Source organism: Stenella coeruleoalba (assembly GCF_951394435.1).
Source record: "Stenella coeruleoalba genome assembly, chromosome: 12".
NCBI lineage: Eukaryota > Metazoa > Chordata > Mammalia > Artiodactyla > Delphinidae > Stenella > Stenella coeruleoalba.
Window position 1 is genome coordinate 41,181,534 of NC_137158.1, and position 19,387 is coordinate 41,200,920.

At 38.6% G+C, this 19,387-nt stretch overlaps 1 protein-coding gene across 1 annotated transcript in view; it reads right to left on the reverse strand.

Annotated features, from left to right (window-relative positions):
• The window catches only part of AK9 (adenylate kinase 9), a gene marked incomplete at its 3' end in the record, with an annotated part of 120,560 nt that overhangs the window by 7,794 nt on the left and 93,379 nt on the right, over positions 1–19,387 (reverse strand). Inside the window, exons 27-33 of the mRNA XM_079939416.1 lie at positions 17,210–17,278; positions 11,294–11,497; positions 10,717–10,935; positions 7,601–7,814; positions 5,308–5,509; positions 1,564–1,710; positions 1,242–1,462 (exon numbers count right to left, since the gene is read on the reverse strand). Of these exons, the coding sequence (XP_079795542.1) occupies positions 1,242–1,462; positions 1,564–1,710; positions 5,308–5,509; positions 7,601–7,814; positions 10,717–10,935; positions 11,294–11,497; positions 17,210–17,278 (1,276 nt within the window). The remainder of the gene's footprint in view (positions 1–1,241; positions 1,463–1,563; positions 1,711–5,307; positions 5,510–7,600; positions 7,815–10,716; positions 10,936–11,293; positions 11,498–17,209; positions 17,279–19,387) is intronic.

Sequence of the window (19,387 nt, forward strand, 5' to 3'; positions counted from 1 at the left end):
CTGGGCATCCTGTATTTTTATTTGCTTAATCTGGCAACTCGACTCCTGAGAGTACTTCCTGATAAAGCTTCTGCACACAACTTTTCATCATGAGTCTGTTTTCAGGCAACCCAATCTGAGGCAGGAAAGGTGAAGTAGGGTAACAGAAAGATGAATGAGGCACAAGTTTTGCTTTCAAAGCCTGCTGTGGAATGTTCTACTAGTGTGATGCTATCCAAAACTTATTGGGAGTAGGCTTCTAAAACTCAGTTCTCTCTTCCCTTGCACTCTTATCTTCATCCCTTGTAATCCTCAGGTGAAAACAAATTCCCAGTCTGCAAACAGCAACCAGAGATGCTGGTGATGCCCAAATAATGAAGCAAATCAAGATTCAATGAAGCCATTATTATCAGACTCCTCACTGCATTTTTCCTCGTATAAGATTCTCTGCGTCATGTTGCTCCCTCATACCTCCTTATACCTTCTCCGTATTTTCCAAAGTTAAACAAAGTCGTTAGCCAGATGTCTGTGAAACCCCTCCAGACAAATTCTTTGGCATCATCACTCTTTTTAGAGATATGAGATATAGATAACTTCCCTTCTATTTTGTGTATTTGGGGAAAAAAATCAAGAAACTTCTAGGAATATATAATCAAACATTTTCTTTCATGGATTCCAAATATAGATTAAAAACATTCTATGTTCAAATTAAATTTTTAATAGAATCAACATTTACATACTACTATAATTTCATAGTAAATAGTAAAAATAACTAATTCTAGATTCCTAAACAAAATTTTGCCAAGTGTCACTCCACAGACCCCTGCCCTCGTATAACTACCATTCTTGAAACTAGCTTCTTACATGGCTTTCCAAACACCATAAACTCTTCTAGTGAGAAACCATGTCTTGTTTTTAGGTGATAGGTTCACATAGACATTGAATAAATGATAGCTGCCCCATACATCCTCTAGTTGGCTTGCGGGCTATGTTAATTGATAATCCTCCCTGCCATTGAACTTAGAACTAGTTAGCGCCTAGAGACTTAGCTGGAGAGTTAAGCTGATAGCTTGAGTAGAGGCAGTCATTTATTAGAACAAATATACATGCCCACATAATTGGAAAATACTATGTATTTAAAATACTGATTAAGGTCATGGGAACAAATGTTCACATTGAATGAATTATGGTAACATGAGTTAGGCATGCATAGACTTCAAATTCACATTTTATTGTGTTTTCAGAGTTACACGTTTTCTTACCTGCTTTTATTCTTCCCAGGTATATCTGTATGTGTTTATTCACCATTTTAACCTTCTTAATGACTTCATTCCATACCCACCATTTGCTGCGAAAGCCATCAATCACATACCAGTTCTGATGTTGTTCTTGATAATATTGCCTAATCTCATCAATATTTTTGCGGTACTTTGAGTTCTTGACAGCTATAATCTGTGAGCTGTTATGCAATGGATAAGGCAAACTAATAGAGAAACAGAAGGAATGGAAAAAGCTGTTAAAAACCTGCTTTTTCTGGTTGAGTAAAGTTTATTCCTTTATCATTGTTTTCATCACATACATTACCTTGGTTCCTTTTCTTTTTCCAGGAGCAATCTTTTGAAAATCTCTTTGGAAGGCACATCCAACTCAAAGATGACCATCGGGATGACTGACCTGGCTTCCAAGAGACTCACTTGATATTTAGATACAGGGTATCCATCAATGACAACACTAATAAGGAGAAACGTGAAAATAAAAATTCCAGATGTCTTTTCTCTCAGACCTTCCTTTCTGTCTTCCGGAAACAGTCTATCTTTAAGATTAGCCCCGTACTGTTCCTATGTAACTTGATTAATCTTGTCACCTTGCCCTCTTTGTCTCTCTATTTTTTTTTTTTTTTGGCTGCGTGGCTTGAGGATTGAACCCGGGCCCCAGCAGGGAAAGCCCGGAATCCTAACCACTAGGCCATCAGGGAACTCCCTTTATCTCTATATTTTTAACCTCAGTCAGCCCAAGAGCCAGAAGGAGGGCTGCATACATACAGACACAGCTCTGATTCATACACTTAGCATCATAGAGCTAGGTTTTAGCAGACTTTGAGAGATAATACATATAATACCTTGAACATTGTATTACTTAATTGGTGCTACTATTCTAGCATGAAACAGTGGAAAGAGTATAGGCTTCAGAGGCACACAGACTTAGATTTGAAACCTGGTCTGACCTCTCTGAGCCTCAGTTTTCAGTAAAAATAGTAAAAATAATGATATTTAACCCTTAGAGTTATCGTAAAGATTGTAGATCAAGTTTGTAAAGCAATTAGTAATAGACTAATGGACATTCCTTATAAAAGAATGCCCAGCAAGGGAAGAATTATCCAACCCTGATCTTAATGTTGTAGTTTTATAGCAAACAGATAGTGTAAAATTTTTGTACTGAAAGGTCAGTGGCAGTAAGACAAGGTGTCTTGTAAATCAAGATTTTAAGAAGTACATTAAAATGTTTTAAAATTAAAAGAAAAAAGGTCCTGGCACAGTTAATAGTATTTTAGTAAGAGACTAAGCAAATACGGAAAACACTGTGTTCTAAGCTTGCTTTTCTAGTAAAATTCTGTGAGGAGGCTGGGTGTGGAAGGGAAGATGGGGAGTTGGTGAGAGAGCCCTATGGTATCTGGGAGAGAACCATTCCATCAGGACCCATAAGGTCTCTGAGCAGAAATGATGGAGAATTTGTTAGTCCAACCGTCTAAGGTAATGAGTGCCACTAGCAAACTGAGAAGAGGACTAAAGGCTGTCTGCAAATTCCAAAGTCAGGAAACCGACTCTGAAGTGCCTGAGCTGGGCTTGCTGGCTGACGTCACCAGGAAGGGCTGGTTAGTCCTCCCTCAGTGCTCTCCAGCTAAGTCTCTAGGCACTAACTAGTTCTAAGTTCCATGGCAGAGAGGATTATAAATTAACATAGCCCGCAAGCCAACTTGAGGATGTATTGAGCTGCCATTGTTGGTTGTTTTTTTAAAAAAATTATTTATTTTTGGCTGCATTGGGTCTTCGCTGCTGCACACGGGTTTTCTCTAGTTGCTGAGAGCAGGCGCTACTCTTCGTTGTGGTGCGTGGGCTTCTCACTGCGGTGGCTTCTCTTGTTGCGGAGCGTGGGCTCTAGGTGTGCGGGCTTCAGTAGTTGTGGCTCGCGAGCTCTAGAGCACAGGCTCAGTAGTTGTGGCTCATGGGCTCAGTTGCTGCGCAGCATGTGGGATCTTCCCAGACCAGGACTTGAACCCGTGTCCCCTGCATTGGCAGGCGGATTCTTTTTTTTTTTTTTTAACGTCTTTATTGGAGTATAATTGCTTTACAATGGTGTGTTAGTTTCTGCTTTACAACAAAATGAATCAGTTTTATATATATATATATACACACATATGTTCCCATATCTCTTCCCTCTTGCGTCTCCCTCCCTCCCTCCCACCCTCCCTATCCCTCCCCTCCTGGCGGTCACAAAGCACCGAGCTGATCTCCCTGTGCTATGCAGCTGCTTCCCACTAGCTACCTACCTTACATTTGGTAGTGTATATATGTCCATGCCTGTCTCTTGCTTTGTCACAGCTTACCCTTCCCCCTCCCCATATCCTCAAGTCCATTCTCTAGTAGGTCTGTGTCTTTATTCCTGTTTTACCCCTAGGTTCTTCATGACATTTTTTTTCCTTAAATTCCATATATATGTGTTAGCATACGGTATTTGTCTCTTTCTTTCTGACTTACTTCAGTCTGTATGACAGACTCTAGGTCCATCCACCTCATTACAAATAGCTCAATTTCGTTTCTTTTTATGGCTGAGTAATATTCCATTGTATATATGTGCCACATCTTCTTTATCCATTCATCCGATGATGGAAACTTAGGTTGTTTCCATCTCCTGGCTATTGTAAATAGAGCTGCAATGAACATTTTGGTACATGACTCTTTTTGAATTATGGTTTTCTCAGGGTATATGCCCAGTAGTGGGATTGCTGGGTCATATCGTAGTTCTATTTGTAGTTTTTTAAGGAACCTCCATACTGTTCTCCACAGTGGCTGTATCAATTTACATTCCCACCAACAGTGCAAGAGGGTTCCCTTTTCTCCACACCCTCTCCAGCATTTATTGTTTCTAAGTTTTTTGATGATGGCCATTCTGACTGGTGTGAGATGATATCTCATTGTAGTTTTGATTTGCATTTCTCTAATGATTAGTGATGTTGAGCATTCTTTCATGTGTTTGTTGGCAGTCTGTATATCTTCTTTGGAGAAATGTCTATTTAGGTCTTCTGCCCACTTTTGGATTGGGTTGTTTGTTTTTTTGCCACTGCACCACCAGGGAAGCCCGCCATTGTTGGTTTTTAATGGAAAGTAGCTCAACTCCTTTGTCCTGTGAAGGATCACTTGAGAGGCCCTCAGGATTAGGGAAATTCAGCGTGACTGGGCAGTTACTGTCCTGGTATTAAGGTGAAATAAAACCTTTGTGATTTAACCGACGTTGTCCTCACTAAGATCCCTCGTATGCAAAGCTGAATGCCAGGAAGGAGGTAACACAATTTGCTTAAGTCCCAGGGCCTTCTCTGGGGAAAAAACTTGACAGTCCAGAATCTGCTCCCCGATAACTGAAATTAGAACTGTCAAAGACTTGATTAAGGACCAGTGGTAGGGAAGGGCAAGGAGGCGCCTAATGTAAAACAGCCTTGAGTAAATCAGCAAGATTTTAAGTCAATGACCTGGGCTCAAGAGCAGGGCCTTAGGTTTTATCGGCTTTTACTACTGGCTGGGACCACTGGCTGTGCCAGGGAAGCCGTGGTAGAGCGGAGGAGTGTAAACTGAAGACCAGTTCAAGCACAGGGCTCTCCTGTCCAAATGCAGCATCAAGGGAGGGGCGCTGCTTCCTGTGCAGAGAGCTGGGCCAGAGAGAGACCATCTCCACGGGACCAGTACCACCTGGGGGGACAGGGGAGGGCCACGCCTTCATCACTCCATGGGGCAGTGAGGAGTTCTGCTGGGCTGTGGAAGTCGCACAGGCCACCCTTATGGATTGTGTAAACCTGGAGCCTCCTGGACAGCTCAGGGGTGGCTGCAGGGAGGGAAGTGGCCTGTTGGCTCTTCTGGTGTTCAAGCCGAGTTTTAGCTTGACAGAAAATTAAAACATGTAACCATATAGGTGTCCAGAGTTTGAGAAGCACATCACACACACTTTACAAGAGCTTTAAACCCTGTTTACGATTAAGTGTTTTACATTCCAGCGAGTAATTTCTTCAGAGATGTAACTCCATCCCACTCCCTCTCCACCTCCACGGCCCCCACTTACCCTGCAGTGTTACTTATACTTTCCATCAGAGATAATTCTAAGGCCTGAACAGCCAGTTCATCAGGCGCTGTCATTCCTTTATGAAGATGCCAATTTAGCATAAGTGCCAGCTCTGTGTCTGGTTGGTGGTTTAATACATAACGCAGAGCATCTCCTATTGACAAACGCTTTAAGCCATAGTCACTTGAAATTTTTTTGGCAACTGAAAAACATTAAAACTTTAAACTTATTCCGTTTCACAAATTCATCAGTTAATCTCAGTTTCAGATTCTGGTTAATTGACATCAACAGCAAACTAATCTTCACATTCCTCAAAGAAATTTCAAAAATTAAAATTGCGACATCTTATTGAATTAATACTGTTCAAAGGTCGATCATTATTAGCACTTCAGGTATGTGGCTGATGGGTCTGGTTAGTGAGCCAACTCCGTGAGGTTTTCTATAACCAAACCATTGAAGTGGTTCTTTTCCTTCTGCACGAGGTAGCAGCATTTTTGAGAGCTTTATAAGGCATCCTATGTGTACTATTAATATTTGGTATTATGTCCAAAATAACAATTTTGTGCTCCTTGTGTCACCAGATTAAACCATTTCCCTATCTGTCCATTTACGGACTCCAGGCTGCAATCAGGCTAGCTTACCCTATACAGTTAGGCGGCAGTTAATCCTTAGGAAGTAATTTTTAAATATTATAATGGCATATCTGACATTTTAATAGTAATTTACAGCTTATGAGGTAATACTTCTTCTGTGACTTTTTTTGATATTTTCCACTATTCCATCAAGTACATAGAGCGGGTATTGAAGTTCCAATTTTATAGATGAGGGAACTGCAGCCCACTGCAATGGAATAATTTGTCCAAGGGCACATAGATGTTGCCATTTGTTGAAAGAGGACTCAGGCTTGGCCTCTGCTTCTGCTAAGTGAGACCACAGATAATAGCTTCCAGTTACTGTTAAATGTGGGTGTGCTCTGACAGGGTCTACAGACCCTGCTTCATCACGGTCTGGAGACAGCAGTGTGTAGAGGACACTGAGACTCATCTGGTCCCACGGGGAATACAGGTTAACTGGCCACAATTAGGGCCACCCGGGAGCAACTCCCCTGTGAGAGCCGCAGAAGGCTTCATCTCAGCTTTGCCACAAACGCGAGAGTCACACCTGTTTTTCTTAAGCTATGAAAACAATTAAGCATTTACAATTTGACATTTTGTTTAAAGATTAACCTCTATTTCAACAAAAATCGAGGAATCAGATTGTCTAATCTACATTTTACTTTTTGCTGTGGTTGTGGGATCTTGAATGTTAATGTACAGCTTTCTTTGGGAAATATCATTATCTTTGTGAACTTTTAGAACACAACTATTAAAGACTCTTAATCACGGTAAGACGTTTAAATGGGGAAAACACACTTTTCATCTGAAGAGCTAAAACACAAAACTCCCTATTATTATTTCTGGTGAAAATTAATCTTTGACCTCATCTCTCCCTTTCATTCTCTATGCCGTCAGTCATTAAGTCCTGTCATTTCCTTTTTAAATATCTCTGGTATCTGCCCTTTCCCATTTTATTATCATTGCGACCAACCACTGTTCATGTGGTTATCATGTCACACGTCATCTTGAAATACCACACTCACCTATTGTTGGACTATTTGCCTTAAAAAAAAAGTCTCAAGATATAAAAAATTCAAACATTATAGTTTACCAAATGCCTTTTTCAGTAATGATTAAGATAATGGATTTTCACTCTTTAACTTATTAATACAGATTATATTTATAAAATTTTAAATATAATTTTTATGCTAATAAAATCTTAATATAACTGTTATTTGACTATATTTATAAATAATATTCGTTTGTAATTTCTTTTTTTGTATTATCTTTGTTAGGTTTTGATATCAGGGTCATGCTAATTTAAAAATGAATTTATATTTTTTATACTTTTTTAATTGTATGGACTATATTCTTTACTTTAAAAAAAACTGAAAATAAATTGGTCAGTTTATTTTCTTTCCCCTTGCTCTGGAAAAGCTTATAAAAACACAGTAAGTATCTCTTGAATTTTTAATTCTTTGAAAGTTTGACATAATTTTCCTCCAAAACCATTTGATTCTGGGCTGTTTTGGAGTGGGGCTATATTTTTGAATGCCTTCTCCTCAATGGTTATTGGCCTATTTACGTGTTCTGTCTCTTTTTGAGTCAGTTTTGATAGCTATCTTCCTGGAAAAGTGGTCCTGGTCTTCAGGAGATTCTTTTATGCTTAAGGATAGTAAAGGCAAACACACCCTTACCTGTAGTTTTCCCAGATTTTGGAGGCCCCAGAAGTGCAATCCTAATGGGCATAGTAGGCTTAGGTTGGGGTTGGCGGATATATTTGATTGGGTTCTTCATAAATTTTTCTTTAGTTTCCTTACTAGATAAAAAATAAATATACTGACGATGGATTACGGGATGAAGTAGATTCTCTGAATTTTCAGCTGGCCTGATTGTCTCTCCTTCACTTAGCTGCAATATATGCAAAACTGAATTAATAAGTTAGCTTTATTTTAAACAGCATTTCCCCCAAATACACTTAAAAAAACAAATTTGTAAAATCTTTCTTATAGAACAAGAAAACTAATTATAATCAAGTACTGATATTAAAAAACTGTAAAAAGAATGAATTATTTTATACTCATATGGAATAAATGTAGTTTTTCTTAAGTGTTCCAGTTTCTGACAACTATAGTTATTCTACTTCCTTTATAATGTGTTTAGCATATACTGAATGTTTCTGCCAAGTAGTGTAAAGGTGTTTGTATATAGTCATGGGCCAATTTATCTTCACAGACAGGTCCATTCCTAAGGTGGCGTAATGTACAGAAATGCGTCCTCCCAAAATCATGGTTTGAAGCCCTAACCCTCAAAGTTACTGTATTTGGAGACAGGGCCTTTGAGGAGGTAACTAAGGTTAAATGAGGTTATAAGAATGGGGCTCTAATCTGAGGACTGGTGTCCTTATAAGAAGAGAAAAGAGACACCAGGAGTGCATGAGCACAGAGGAAAAGCACTGAGGACACAGTGAGAAGTGGCCATCTACAAGCCAGGAAGAGAGGCCTCACTAGAAAAACCATCCCTGCTGGTACCTTGATCTTGGACTTCCAGCCTCCAGAACAGTGAGAAAATACATTTCTGCTGTTTAAGCTACCCAGTCTGTGGTATTCCATATGGCAGCATGAGTAGACTAATACAGGTGGGGTCCTGGGTTATATATGGGAGTGTACTGGTAGGACAAATCCTACTAGCTTCTCTTCTACATTTTTATACAGACGAAATCCCACTCACACAAACATCAAGAGCAGACACAAAAGGGAAAAATACACCTAAAAGGCAGCCTAAGGTGTCGGTATGGAATGGAGAGGGAGGACTGGTCCCACATCTTTGCATTGGTGATGATGACGACTGGGTAATTAAATGGATATCTTTTTATATCATCAGATGGCCAAGCATCAGTCATCCCTGGACTTGACAGAGTAGGTGAGAAACAGTATGGTAATATTGCTCCTCCCCCAGAACTACACCAGGATAGTTGTCACAGGTCAATGGTGTTGTCAGCATCATCATTCTTGGGCTGAAGTAATATTCATGGCTGGGAGTAAATGTTAGGGATAAGAAGAAACTCAGGGATGGGGTGGGAATGTCTGCTCTATTTCTTATACTCGGTAATAAAAGAAAAGCTGAAAGTTTAATGATTCCATTTCAGATTCGAAAATTAAGTGTGAATTCTTACAATAGTTTCTGCTATTGCCCAAAATATCTAGCATGTATCTTTCTTCTCCATAGGTCAGAATACACAAGGTGTCATCAAATCAGAAACATCAAGTGGTCAGGCACCCAGAAAGATTCCCAACAGCCCTGAAAAAATGATTTATATGCTTAAACCCTTCCTATGACCATGCACTCATTTCTCCACAAGGCATCTTTATACAATCCTAATTATGTTTGGACATGGATCCTTAAATAGGGTTCTGACTTTGATTGCTTCTTCCCCTCTCTTGTCCATCTCAAAGAGAAGGTTAGGGTGTAACTATTTTTCAAAAGCTTTCTAGGTGATCCTAATACATGCTTAACTTTATCTGATTCTCTATGGAGGGAACGGTCATAATGTTTCTATATTTCAGCATGATATTTGAAAAGGTCTCTCCTGACATCCTTACAGTGAAGGTAAAGAAGATATCACAATTAAGTAGAATTGAAACTGATTGTATCAATATCAGCCAGGAAGGAGGTTTCAAGTAATATGCACATGGCTCCATTTTGGATCCCTTCCTCCAAAATACTTTTTATCAGTGACCAATACACGTTAATAACAACGACTTATATTAATTGAGCATTCACAATAAAACAAGCACTGCTGCAAGCACTTTACAATAATTAACTGATTTAGTAATTGTAACAATATCATGAGGTAGGGACTATTCTTATTCCCATTGTGCAAACGGGAATGGCTCAGAGAGGTGAAGTAATTTGCCCAAGGTCACTCAGCTAGTAAGTGGTGGTTTTGAACTCAGGCAGTCTGGCTCGAGAGGCCATGGTCTTCTCCACTGTGCTACTTCACTGATGGAAATAAGAAGGTACACTGGTTGAGAGGGCAGGTCACCTTTACGTGACATTCTTTTATTGTCTTTATAGCACTTAATACAACCTGACAAGAACTTATTTGTTTACTTATTTATTGCCTATCCTCCCTCTCCAACCCAACTAGAATATAAGGCCCATGACAAAGGAACCTTGTCTGTTTTATTCACTGCTCTATTCTCAGGGACTGACACAGTGGCTGGCATGTCCTTGATTAAGATTTGTTGAAAACCATCCCACATTTGAAGTTACTGAATTCCAATTACATTAAATGTTTGTCCACACTGCCTAAAAATACAGTGCTTAGAAATAAGTTTGTGACGAACATTAAAGGCACATTTTGTATGGGATCTCACACTTTCCAGAGAATTTTATATTCTTGCATTTGATCACAGTGGCCTGATGGCAGTATTCTCCCATCTTAAAGGTGAGGAAGCAGAATCAAAGAGTTTAAAGGACTTGCCTAAAATTAGATAGCAAATTGTGTCAGAGCTCAGCTCGCTAGATGTCTAGTTTGAAAATATTTCTACTACCATCTTCTGCTACAGAGTTAAAACCAAGTTGGAACTGGATGATCTTTACAGAAATAGATGAAAGAAGTTTAAACCCTTCAACTACTTTCCTACTTCAGAAAGGCGAAACAACCACACATATTTTTATAGCTAGCTAAGAATACTATACAATGCTTACAATTTTTTGAACTTATCCACTGTCTTCTTAGACATGCTTAAAAAAAAAAAAAAAAAACAAGAGAAAGAACATGGTTTTCAGATGCATTTGCTGACATCACCTTTACAGGGTCCCAGTAGCCAAATGAGCTTATATACTTGTAGGTAAAGCTGAGCATTTTCTGGGCAAGGCGGGATGATATTGGATAACATTTCTCGAAAATGCTTGCACGATTCTCCACCAGCGGTTTCAGTTTCATATTCAACATGTATTGTACAATGTGGGTTTTCCGAGCTCCATTAATGAGAATTACTGGTATCAAAAACTTCTCAAATTCTTCCTAATGAAAAACAATCATAAAACCAAACATTTTTAGTGGGAAGGAGGCTGGCAGTATTTAGTTACAGCACATGGACATTGCTAGTAACTGATTACTTCAGTCTAGAGAACAAATATTTTTCAGCTTCCAAGTAACTGCAGGTTGGCAGCTAAAACTTTGACCCTATGTGGCTTCCACGTTGCCCTTGATTTATTAACTAGTTTTTACAATTGTAAATGGTGCCGACGAAAGGGACCTAACCCCTAAAAATATACATTTCTTTTGAAATGTTAAAAAGAAACCAAGGCATAAACCAACTCGCTTTTGTTTCATTCTCAAAAGTTATTTTTTGAATTATGAAAAACGAAAAAGTAATAACCTGTATTATTTGTAAATTATTCGTATCTGCTTCAAATTTTTCTCTCAGTTCACCTCTCAGGCGTTCGACCGCATCAATTTCCTGCTCTTCATCTTCCTCACTCATCACTTCCTCATCTTTTGGAAATTCATCAAGGATGTTGTCAATATCATCTTCCTCATCTTCAGGTTCTTCCTCGCTCATGTCTTCATCTTGTCTAACAGTCTAAGGAGGAAAATATTCCCTTTTACTATACATATAAAATATGGAACAAATGACACTGCTAACTAATCATCTGGGATATTTTGGAATAAGCGGGTATTGGTTAGTATGGCATGCAACGTTCATCAACTGATATAGTAAGGTTTCAAATATCTGGCACCCAAGAAATTTAATGCCTTCAAGACTCTAACACCACGGTGATCCCATAAATAAATGCCTAGACAAGATATTAACTGCTAATATTTAATGCTATAGTTGTCAGAATATTACATGTTTCTCATGGTCTTCAGTAACAATATTTAATGCAACTCAAAGAGTATATAAAACACTCCCTAGCTGTGTTAGCTTGGACAAAACCAGTTTCCTCGTCTGTAAAATAGGAATAAGGAAAGTACCTCCCTCACGTGGTTGTTGGTAGTGCTAAAATAAGTTAATACATGCAAAGCCCTCAGAAAACTGTCTGGTACATGGTAAGCATGCAAATGATAGCTGTGATTCCTATTCCTATTATTATAACACTATATTATGTTATAGTTATTATTGTCATTTTGTATAAAGCACTGTTCTAATAGAATAGTACACGCCCCTGAGGAGGCTGCAGCTTATCTGAGGAAACCAGAATTAACACATAAATGATTACTGAAGACCACAACAGGATACTGATACTAAGTGGTGTTGTAAAGGCTCGAAGTGCTACAGTCCAGTTTGCGTAACACTGAACCCTGTCCTACTGATCCTCCTGCACTGCCTCTATGCACGTCGCCCAGAAGTATCCCTTGTCCCGGATGGAGCACTGCCTTCCCGTCGGAAACCTGGGAGTTATCTTGACTCCTCACTCTCCATTATTGCACATCCAGTTTCTAAGAATAGGAATCCTAAATAATACTTAAGACTCTCTCCTCCTTTCTAGTCCTGCTCTACTGTTTGCCCTCTCATTACCTCTTGCCTGCACACTTTTGATTAGCTCGCTATTTCCTGATCTTTCTAACTGATTAGACCCTGGTGCCTTTAAAGGCGCCTGAAGCTGGGATTTGGACTTGCAGGTGCTGGGAGGAAGAAGAGAGAACAAAGCGCCCTTCCCTGTTCTGTGCCCAGGCTCCTCTTTCCCCGGAAGGAGTTTGGCGTTGGAACTATGTTTCTCAGTTCTTATTCTTTTTTATTTGAATTTTGAAGCCATTTGGTTCTCTTACTACTTTTTCCTTTTTCTTATATTTTGACAATTTTTTAGTTTGAGATTTGATTTGCTAACGATCACCGGAGGCATGGTGGGATGAGTCCACACTACGAGCTGCAGACATCTTAGTTTCAGATGAACTTTTGCTCACCTCTCCAGCTCTATTTAATAGCTCTTCCAACTTGTTTGTTAATTAAAAAAATTAAACTATATAAGTTTAACAAGAAACTTTCAATTAATTTAAATGCTATATTGTAGTTTCCATGAACTTTTTTTTTGCTCTCTGGTTTTTCATACCATCCTGTTTTTGTTTTATGGATACAAGTTCTTGAATTATTTAAGGCAAATTGGAATTTTTTAAATGTTTAATATATTTCCTGTATTGTCTATTTGTTTTAGAGTCAATTATTCTGTTTGTTCATCTTGGTTCTTCCTTGTATTGATAATTTCAAATATATGGCAATCCTTGGTTGTTTATTCATTTTTGTGAATGAAGGACTAAACTGATTAATTCAGAGCAACTGTAAGCTCTAGGTATGTGAGCAGGACAGGTTGTATCATGCTTCCATTTAAGATGTGAGGATGAGAAGAGGCAGGCAGGCTGGATCTTGTCCCAGATGATGAAGAGTACCAACCAACATTCTGTGGCACCTAGAATTTTCTAGACAGATTATTTAATTACTTTAGAAATTATTTACTTTTTTCTTCATGGGGACAAATGTCACTGTTACATGAGGAGCTGGTGGGATCAACCTTAAAAAATTTTTCTGCAATTTACCCTCTTGGACTTTCTAGATAATCAAATATGTGCAAATATTAAATTTTGTTCTTACTTTTCAGTATGTATGCTGTTTCTTTTTCTGATCACGTTGCTGTGGCTAGTTCCTTTAAATTTTTTAAAAGGTTAATAGCCTAAAAATCTTCATAGAAGACCATCTGAGAGACCCACAGGTTAATTCTTTTTAGAGAAAAAGGTTTTAGTTTTCTGTAAGTGGCATTTTGGTCCTCTGGAACAGTGCTGCTTTTTTTTCTTATATCTAGTATCTCTCAGTCCTTATGTTAGGAGATACATGTTCTAAAATTCATCGTCTCAGAGATCTGCCTCCAGTATGAAGGAATAAGTTCATTTAGCCTCTAGCAGATAATAACCATTAAGCCGTGGACAACACACACACAAATACACACAGATTTTTTTTCCCTCTCTCTTGCTCCAGAGGGCTTCTGGAGAGTGAACAAAGGCAGATTTTGTAGAGTAGTCAAAATTTGGAGGGAGCGATAGGCTTAGGGTCAGTTCTCTTATTTTGTGCATTTGCGTGGAAGGCAGCCTCCATTAGAGCGGTGGTGGCAGAGGGGGACTAAAACTCTGATAGAAAGCTCTGTCTTTTGTCACCTACAAATTGGCACTTGCCCTCTACCTCTATAAGAAATAAATTATGAGCTGCTGCAGCTGCTGACCTTCAACAGCCCTGGAAAGAAGTTCAGGATGGATCAGAAATGAGGCACTCTGTGCTCTAGAAAAAACTGGCAGAACAGGTCTTCAGATAGTTAGATATTTTCAGGAGATGATTTTATGAGCCCAATTGTTGCATCTCCTCATATCTAGAAAAGTGATAAAATCCTTCATGGCTACTCCTGGCATTCTCCTGCACGTGGCTACACTACACTTGGTAAAAGGGACCCAGGCACCAGAGAAAGAGCTAGTGTACAGGACGAGGGCAAAGATTCTGGAGCTAGGGGTAAGAGTAGAAGCAAGGCCTCCAAGGAATTGGAAGATACGCATTGTAAATCTGTATGAAGCCACTGGTTTATAGAATATCCTTCAGTCACATTTGGAGGCTAAAATTCCACATGATGGCGACATTTTCCTATAAAATTAATGGAAGTAGTCACCTTGAGACTTTGAAGTGATTTCTAATGTTAAAAGTGTTTTATTTGTTGCTAAAAAGTCAGACAGCAAAGGCAATAATGTTAAGGCTGAGAAGACAAACCTGGGAAGGGCTTTATCTGCATATGGTTCCCTAACTGCTTGGGAAAAAGGTGAGTCAAGAAACTGCATATTTCTGTACAGAGAGGCAGATGATGAGAAGACCCCTGGTTCTGTGCACGAAAGCAAGCTCCAAGGTCCATGTGGAGTCAGGATGGATTCAACTCAGGTTGTCACAGTAACTGATTATAACAATTGTACTAAGTGATACTTGAGATGCTGCACTGCGTTTAGTCTTTCCTTGTCTGAGACAGTAGCAGTACATATAAAATTCCCATCAAAAAAGTTAAAAAAAATACACAGTTTTAATCTCAGAAAATCTCAGGAACTCTCATAAAAAAATCTCAGGAATTGTCTTCCAAAGTCAGTTTGTATAAATTAATTGTGGGAGATACATAGCCAACTTTTTATAAAAGATTAAGTCTCAGAAGAGCTAACTTACAAAATCTTATTTTGTTTATAAGACAGAATATTTTATCTGAGGTGCTTGGCTGTAGCATTTGGGTCAGCTAGGTCAACTGGGGACTAGCTCCTCTCTAAACAAAACGAAATCCGTGATCTTCAAGGTTTATCTTTTCAAAAAATCAGCCGATGGAAAAGAGGAGCTGTATTGAACATCCTGCACAGTATGTGACTCTGAGCATCTACAGGCTCTGCCCCATTCCATTCTTTACCTCGAGGTAAGCTATATTTTAGCCCCAGCACAACTTCACAGGCTCTCTGTCTAGACCTTATACCCAAGCTCCCAGCCTATCTCCCTGTAGCAAGAGCTGAAGTGTGAAAAGCACAAATGAAAATCCACAAGAAGCATAGTTTAATGTAGTATCATTATATTTTGTATTAGATTATTTAAACATCTTGGTTTTCTTTCTTTAAAAAATTTTTGTTTTTCTGATTATAAAAGTAATAAAAGTTCATTGTAAACAGTTATAGAATACCAAAAAGTGTAAAGAAAATAAAAATGATATATAATCTCAGAACTTGTACATAAACTCTGTATCTCCATCAAGACTTCTATGCATCTTTTTGATGCTCAACGTCACTAATTATTAGAGAAATGCAAATCAAAACTACAATGAGGTATCACTTCACACAGGTCAGAATGGCCATTTTCAAAAAGTCTTTGAACAATAAATACTGGAGAGGGTGTGGAGAAAAGGGAACCCTCCTACACTGTTGGTGGGAGTGTAAATTGATTCAGCCACCATGGAGGAGAGTATGGCGTTTCCTTAAAAACACTAAAAATAGAGCTACCTTATGATCCAGCAATCCCACTCCAGGGTATATTTCTGGAGAAAACCATAATTTGAAAAGATACATGCACCCCAATGTTCACTGCAGCACTATTTACAATAGCCAGGTCATGGAAGCAACCTAAATGCCCATCGACAGATGAATGGATAAAGAAGATGTGATACATATATATTAAATAGAATATTAGCCATAAAAAGCAATGAAATTGAGTTATTTGTAATGAGGTGGATGGACCTAGAGCCTCTCATACAGAGTGAAGTAAGTCAGAAAGAGAAAAACAAATACTGTATGGTAACACATATATATGGAATCTAAAAAAAAAAAAAAAAAGGTTCTGAAGAACCTAGGGGCAGGACAGGAATGAAGACGCAGACATAGAGAATGGACCTGAGGACACGGGGAGGGGGAAGGGTAAGCTGAGACGAAGTGAGAGAGTGGCATTGACATATATACACTACCAAATGTAAAATAGATAGCTAGTGGGAAACAGCCGCATAGCACAGGGAGATCAGCTTGGTGCTTTGTGACCACCTAGAGAGGTCGGATAGGGAGGGTGTGAGGGACATGCAAGAGGGAGGGGATATAGGGATATATATATACGTATAGCTGATTCACTTTGTTATACAGCAGCAACTAACACACCATTGTAAAGCAATTGTACTCCAATAAAGACGTTTAAAAAAAAAAAGAAAAAAAGAGAGTAGCAGAAAAACAACAAGAAACAAAACAAAAAAGGAACGAAATTGGGTCATTTGTAGAGACGTGGATGGACCTAGAGATTATCATACTAAATGAAGTAAATCAGGCAGAGAAAGACAAATATCATAAGATATCACTTATATGTGGAATCTAAAAAAAAATACAAATGAGCTTCTTTACAAAACAGACGCAGACTCACAGATTTAGAAAACAAACTTATGGTTACCAAAGGAGAAAGATGCAGGGGAAAGATAAATTAGGAGGTTGGGATTAACAGACATACACTGCTATATATAAAATAGATAATCAACAAGGACCTTCTGTATAGCACAGGGAACTCTACTCAATACTCTGTAATAACCTATATGGGAAAAGAATCTGAAAAAGAATAGATATATGTATATGTATAACAATCACTTTGCTATACACCTGAAACTAATATAACATTGTAAATCAACTATACTCCAACGTAAAATAAAAATTAAAAAAAGACTTCTATGCATCTTTTTATTTTACATTGCTGAGATTTTATATATGTGTAAAATATATATGTTTTAAATATGTGTGTCCTTTTTTTTTGCAAAAAGCAATTTTATTTACTTACCTCCTCTTCTTTCCTTTTTTTCTCTCTCTCTATTATAAGTTCAGCCCTTCTTTTAGAAATCATGTCATCCTGTTAAAGAAAGAGACATTAAAAAATATTAATGGATAATAATAAAATTACTTTTTTAAAAAAAATTTATTTAATTTATTTATTCTTGGCTGCATTGGGTCTTCGTTGCTGCATGCAGGCTTTCTCTAGTTGCAGCGAGCTACGCTTTGTTGCAGTGCACAGGCTTCTCATTGCGGTGGCTTCTCTTGTTGCGGACCATCATCTCTAGGTGCACTGGCTCAGTAGTTGTGGCTCACGGGCTCAGTAGTTGTGGCACACAGGCTTAGTTGCTCTGTCACATGTGGGATCTTCCTGGACCAGGGCTCAAACCCGTGTCCCCCGCATTGGCAGGCAGATTCCCAACCACTGCGCCACCAGGGAAGCCCTAAAATTACTTTCTATATATTAATTTTTTTTCCCAAAGGGGAATAATATTTGGGTAGAAGGATACTTTCCAGAAAAGCATGTGATAGTGGTAATTATGTCACTTACATCTTTGGACCTCTGGACCTCTTGATCAGCTACTTCCCTCCAGAGGGATAAATGGTACTTGGGATCAGTCACTTTTTCTATAAACTTTAGAATTCCTTTTCAAAATGGATTACTTATTTGTTTCCTTTGGTGGAGAGGTAGATTTTGTACATGGAGAAACAGGGAAATACTTAGAGGCTCTTTGTTGAAAATGTTTGATAATCTTCCATCATATTATTAAGATGTAATTGCCTAAAGAATCCATGTGAGAAAAGCACATGTACTTTGGATGCATTCACACATATGGTGTATAAGTAGTCCTCCAGTCCTTCTAGGGGTCTCTAAACTAATGCAATGAATAGGTCCTTTGATATGACCTTAAGGTTTGCATGAAAACTAACCAGCACCCCTTGGGTTTGGGGGCTTATTGGCTCAGGACTCTTGAAACTGGAGTCCCCTTAAATACTGGGACTTTGATATGACCTTAAGGTTTGCATGAAAACTAACCAGCACCCCTTGGGTTTGGGGGCTCATTGGCTCAGGACTCTTGAAACTGGAGTCCCCTTAAATACTGGGAGATCAGAGAAGTGCCTTAAAGACATGCCCTGGGGGCTCCGGTCTAGGCCATCAGGACTGTGCTCCTTTTATCTGACAATTACTGAGTATACATTTCAGATAATTTATGTTTTGTTGACATTCAAGAAATATTTGTAGATAGAATTCTAAAACTGAATTGAATCAAATTAATATAGTTCATGAGCCTCAGAGAGATACTGTAGCTTTTCAGAGGATAAGAGTTATAAAAACTCTAATTTCCTTTTTTAAAACCAGAGTTTTACCATAGGTGCTTTAACTGTAGAGTTATGAAAATACAGTCTCCTTTGTGTTTTCATAACATATAAGGAAACCACTGTATATACCAAAAAGAAATGCAAAGTATGTATAATAAAGCACACACATATTATGAGTCTGTTTCTCCTCTGATCCTTTCACTCAAATAAGTAGTGGTCAGTGAAGTTTAACTAATTATTGCATGTCTGCCAGGTGCCATCACTGTTCTGAGCACTGCACATGTATATTCTTTCATTTTCTGCTCAAAATATACTGCAAGGCGGACAGCATTATCCCACTTTATAGATGAGTTAATAAAGTCAGAAGGTTTAATTCACGTAGTATAACACAGCTAGTGTGAGGATGGTGTAAGAAACTCCCAGATAAGGGTATGAAAAAGCACATTGTATGATGGAGCTGTAAGGAGGGTTTGTATTTGTTCCAACTGAGAAATAAAGTTAGAAAGAGGGTTTGGAACAGGATTGGGAGGGCTTTAAATGCCAGACTGAGGAGTTCAGATCTTAACAGAGTGACTTGATCAAAACAGAGTTTTAGGAAGATCAGGTTGCCCGAAGGATGGCCTGGAGGGCCCAGATATGAAGCCTGGTAGGACAATTAGGAGGTCATCGTAGGAGTGCTGGGTGTGAGGTGAAAAGAATCTGAACCAGGGCAGAGCTGTGGGTATGAGAAGAAAGGTGTAAATCTGCTCTTTCCTGTTCCATATCCCTGAAATCCTCAGGGCATGTGATGTCTAGGCTGGGGCTTGATTGCTTTAGAGCTGCTCCGTCCAGTATGGCAGCTACAAGTCACTTGCAGCTCTATTAAAAT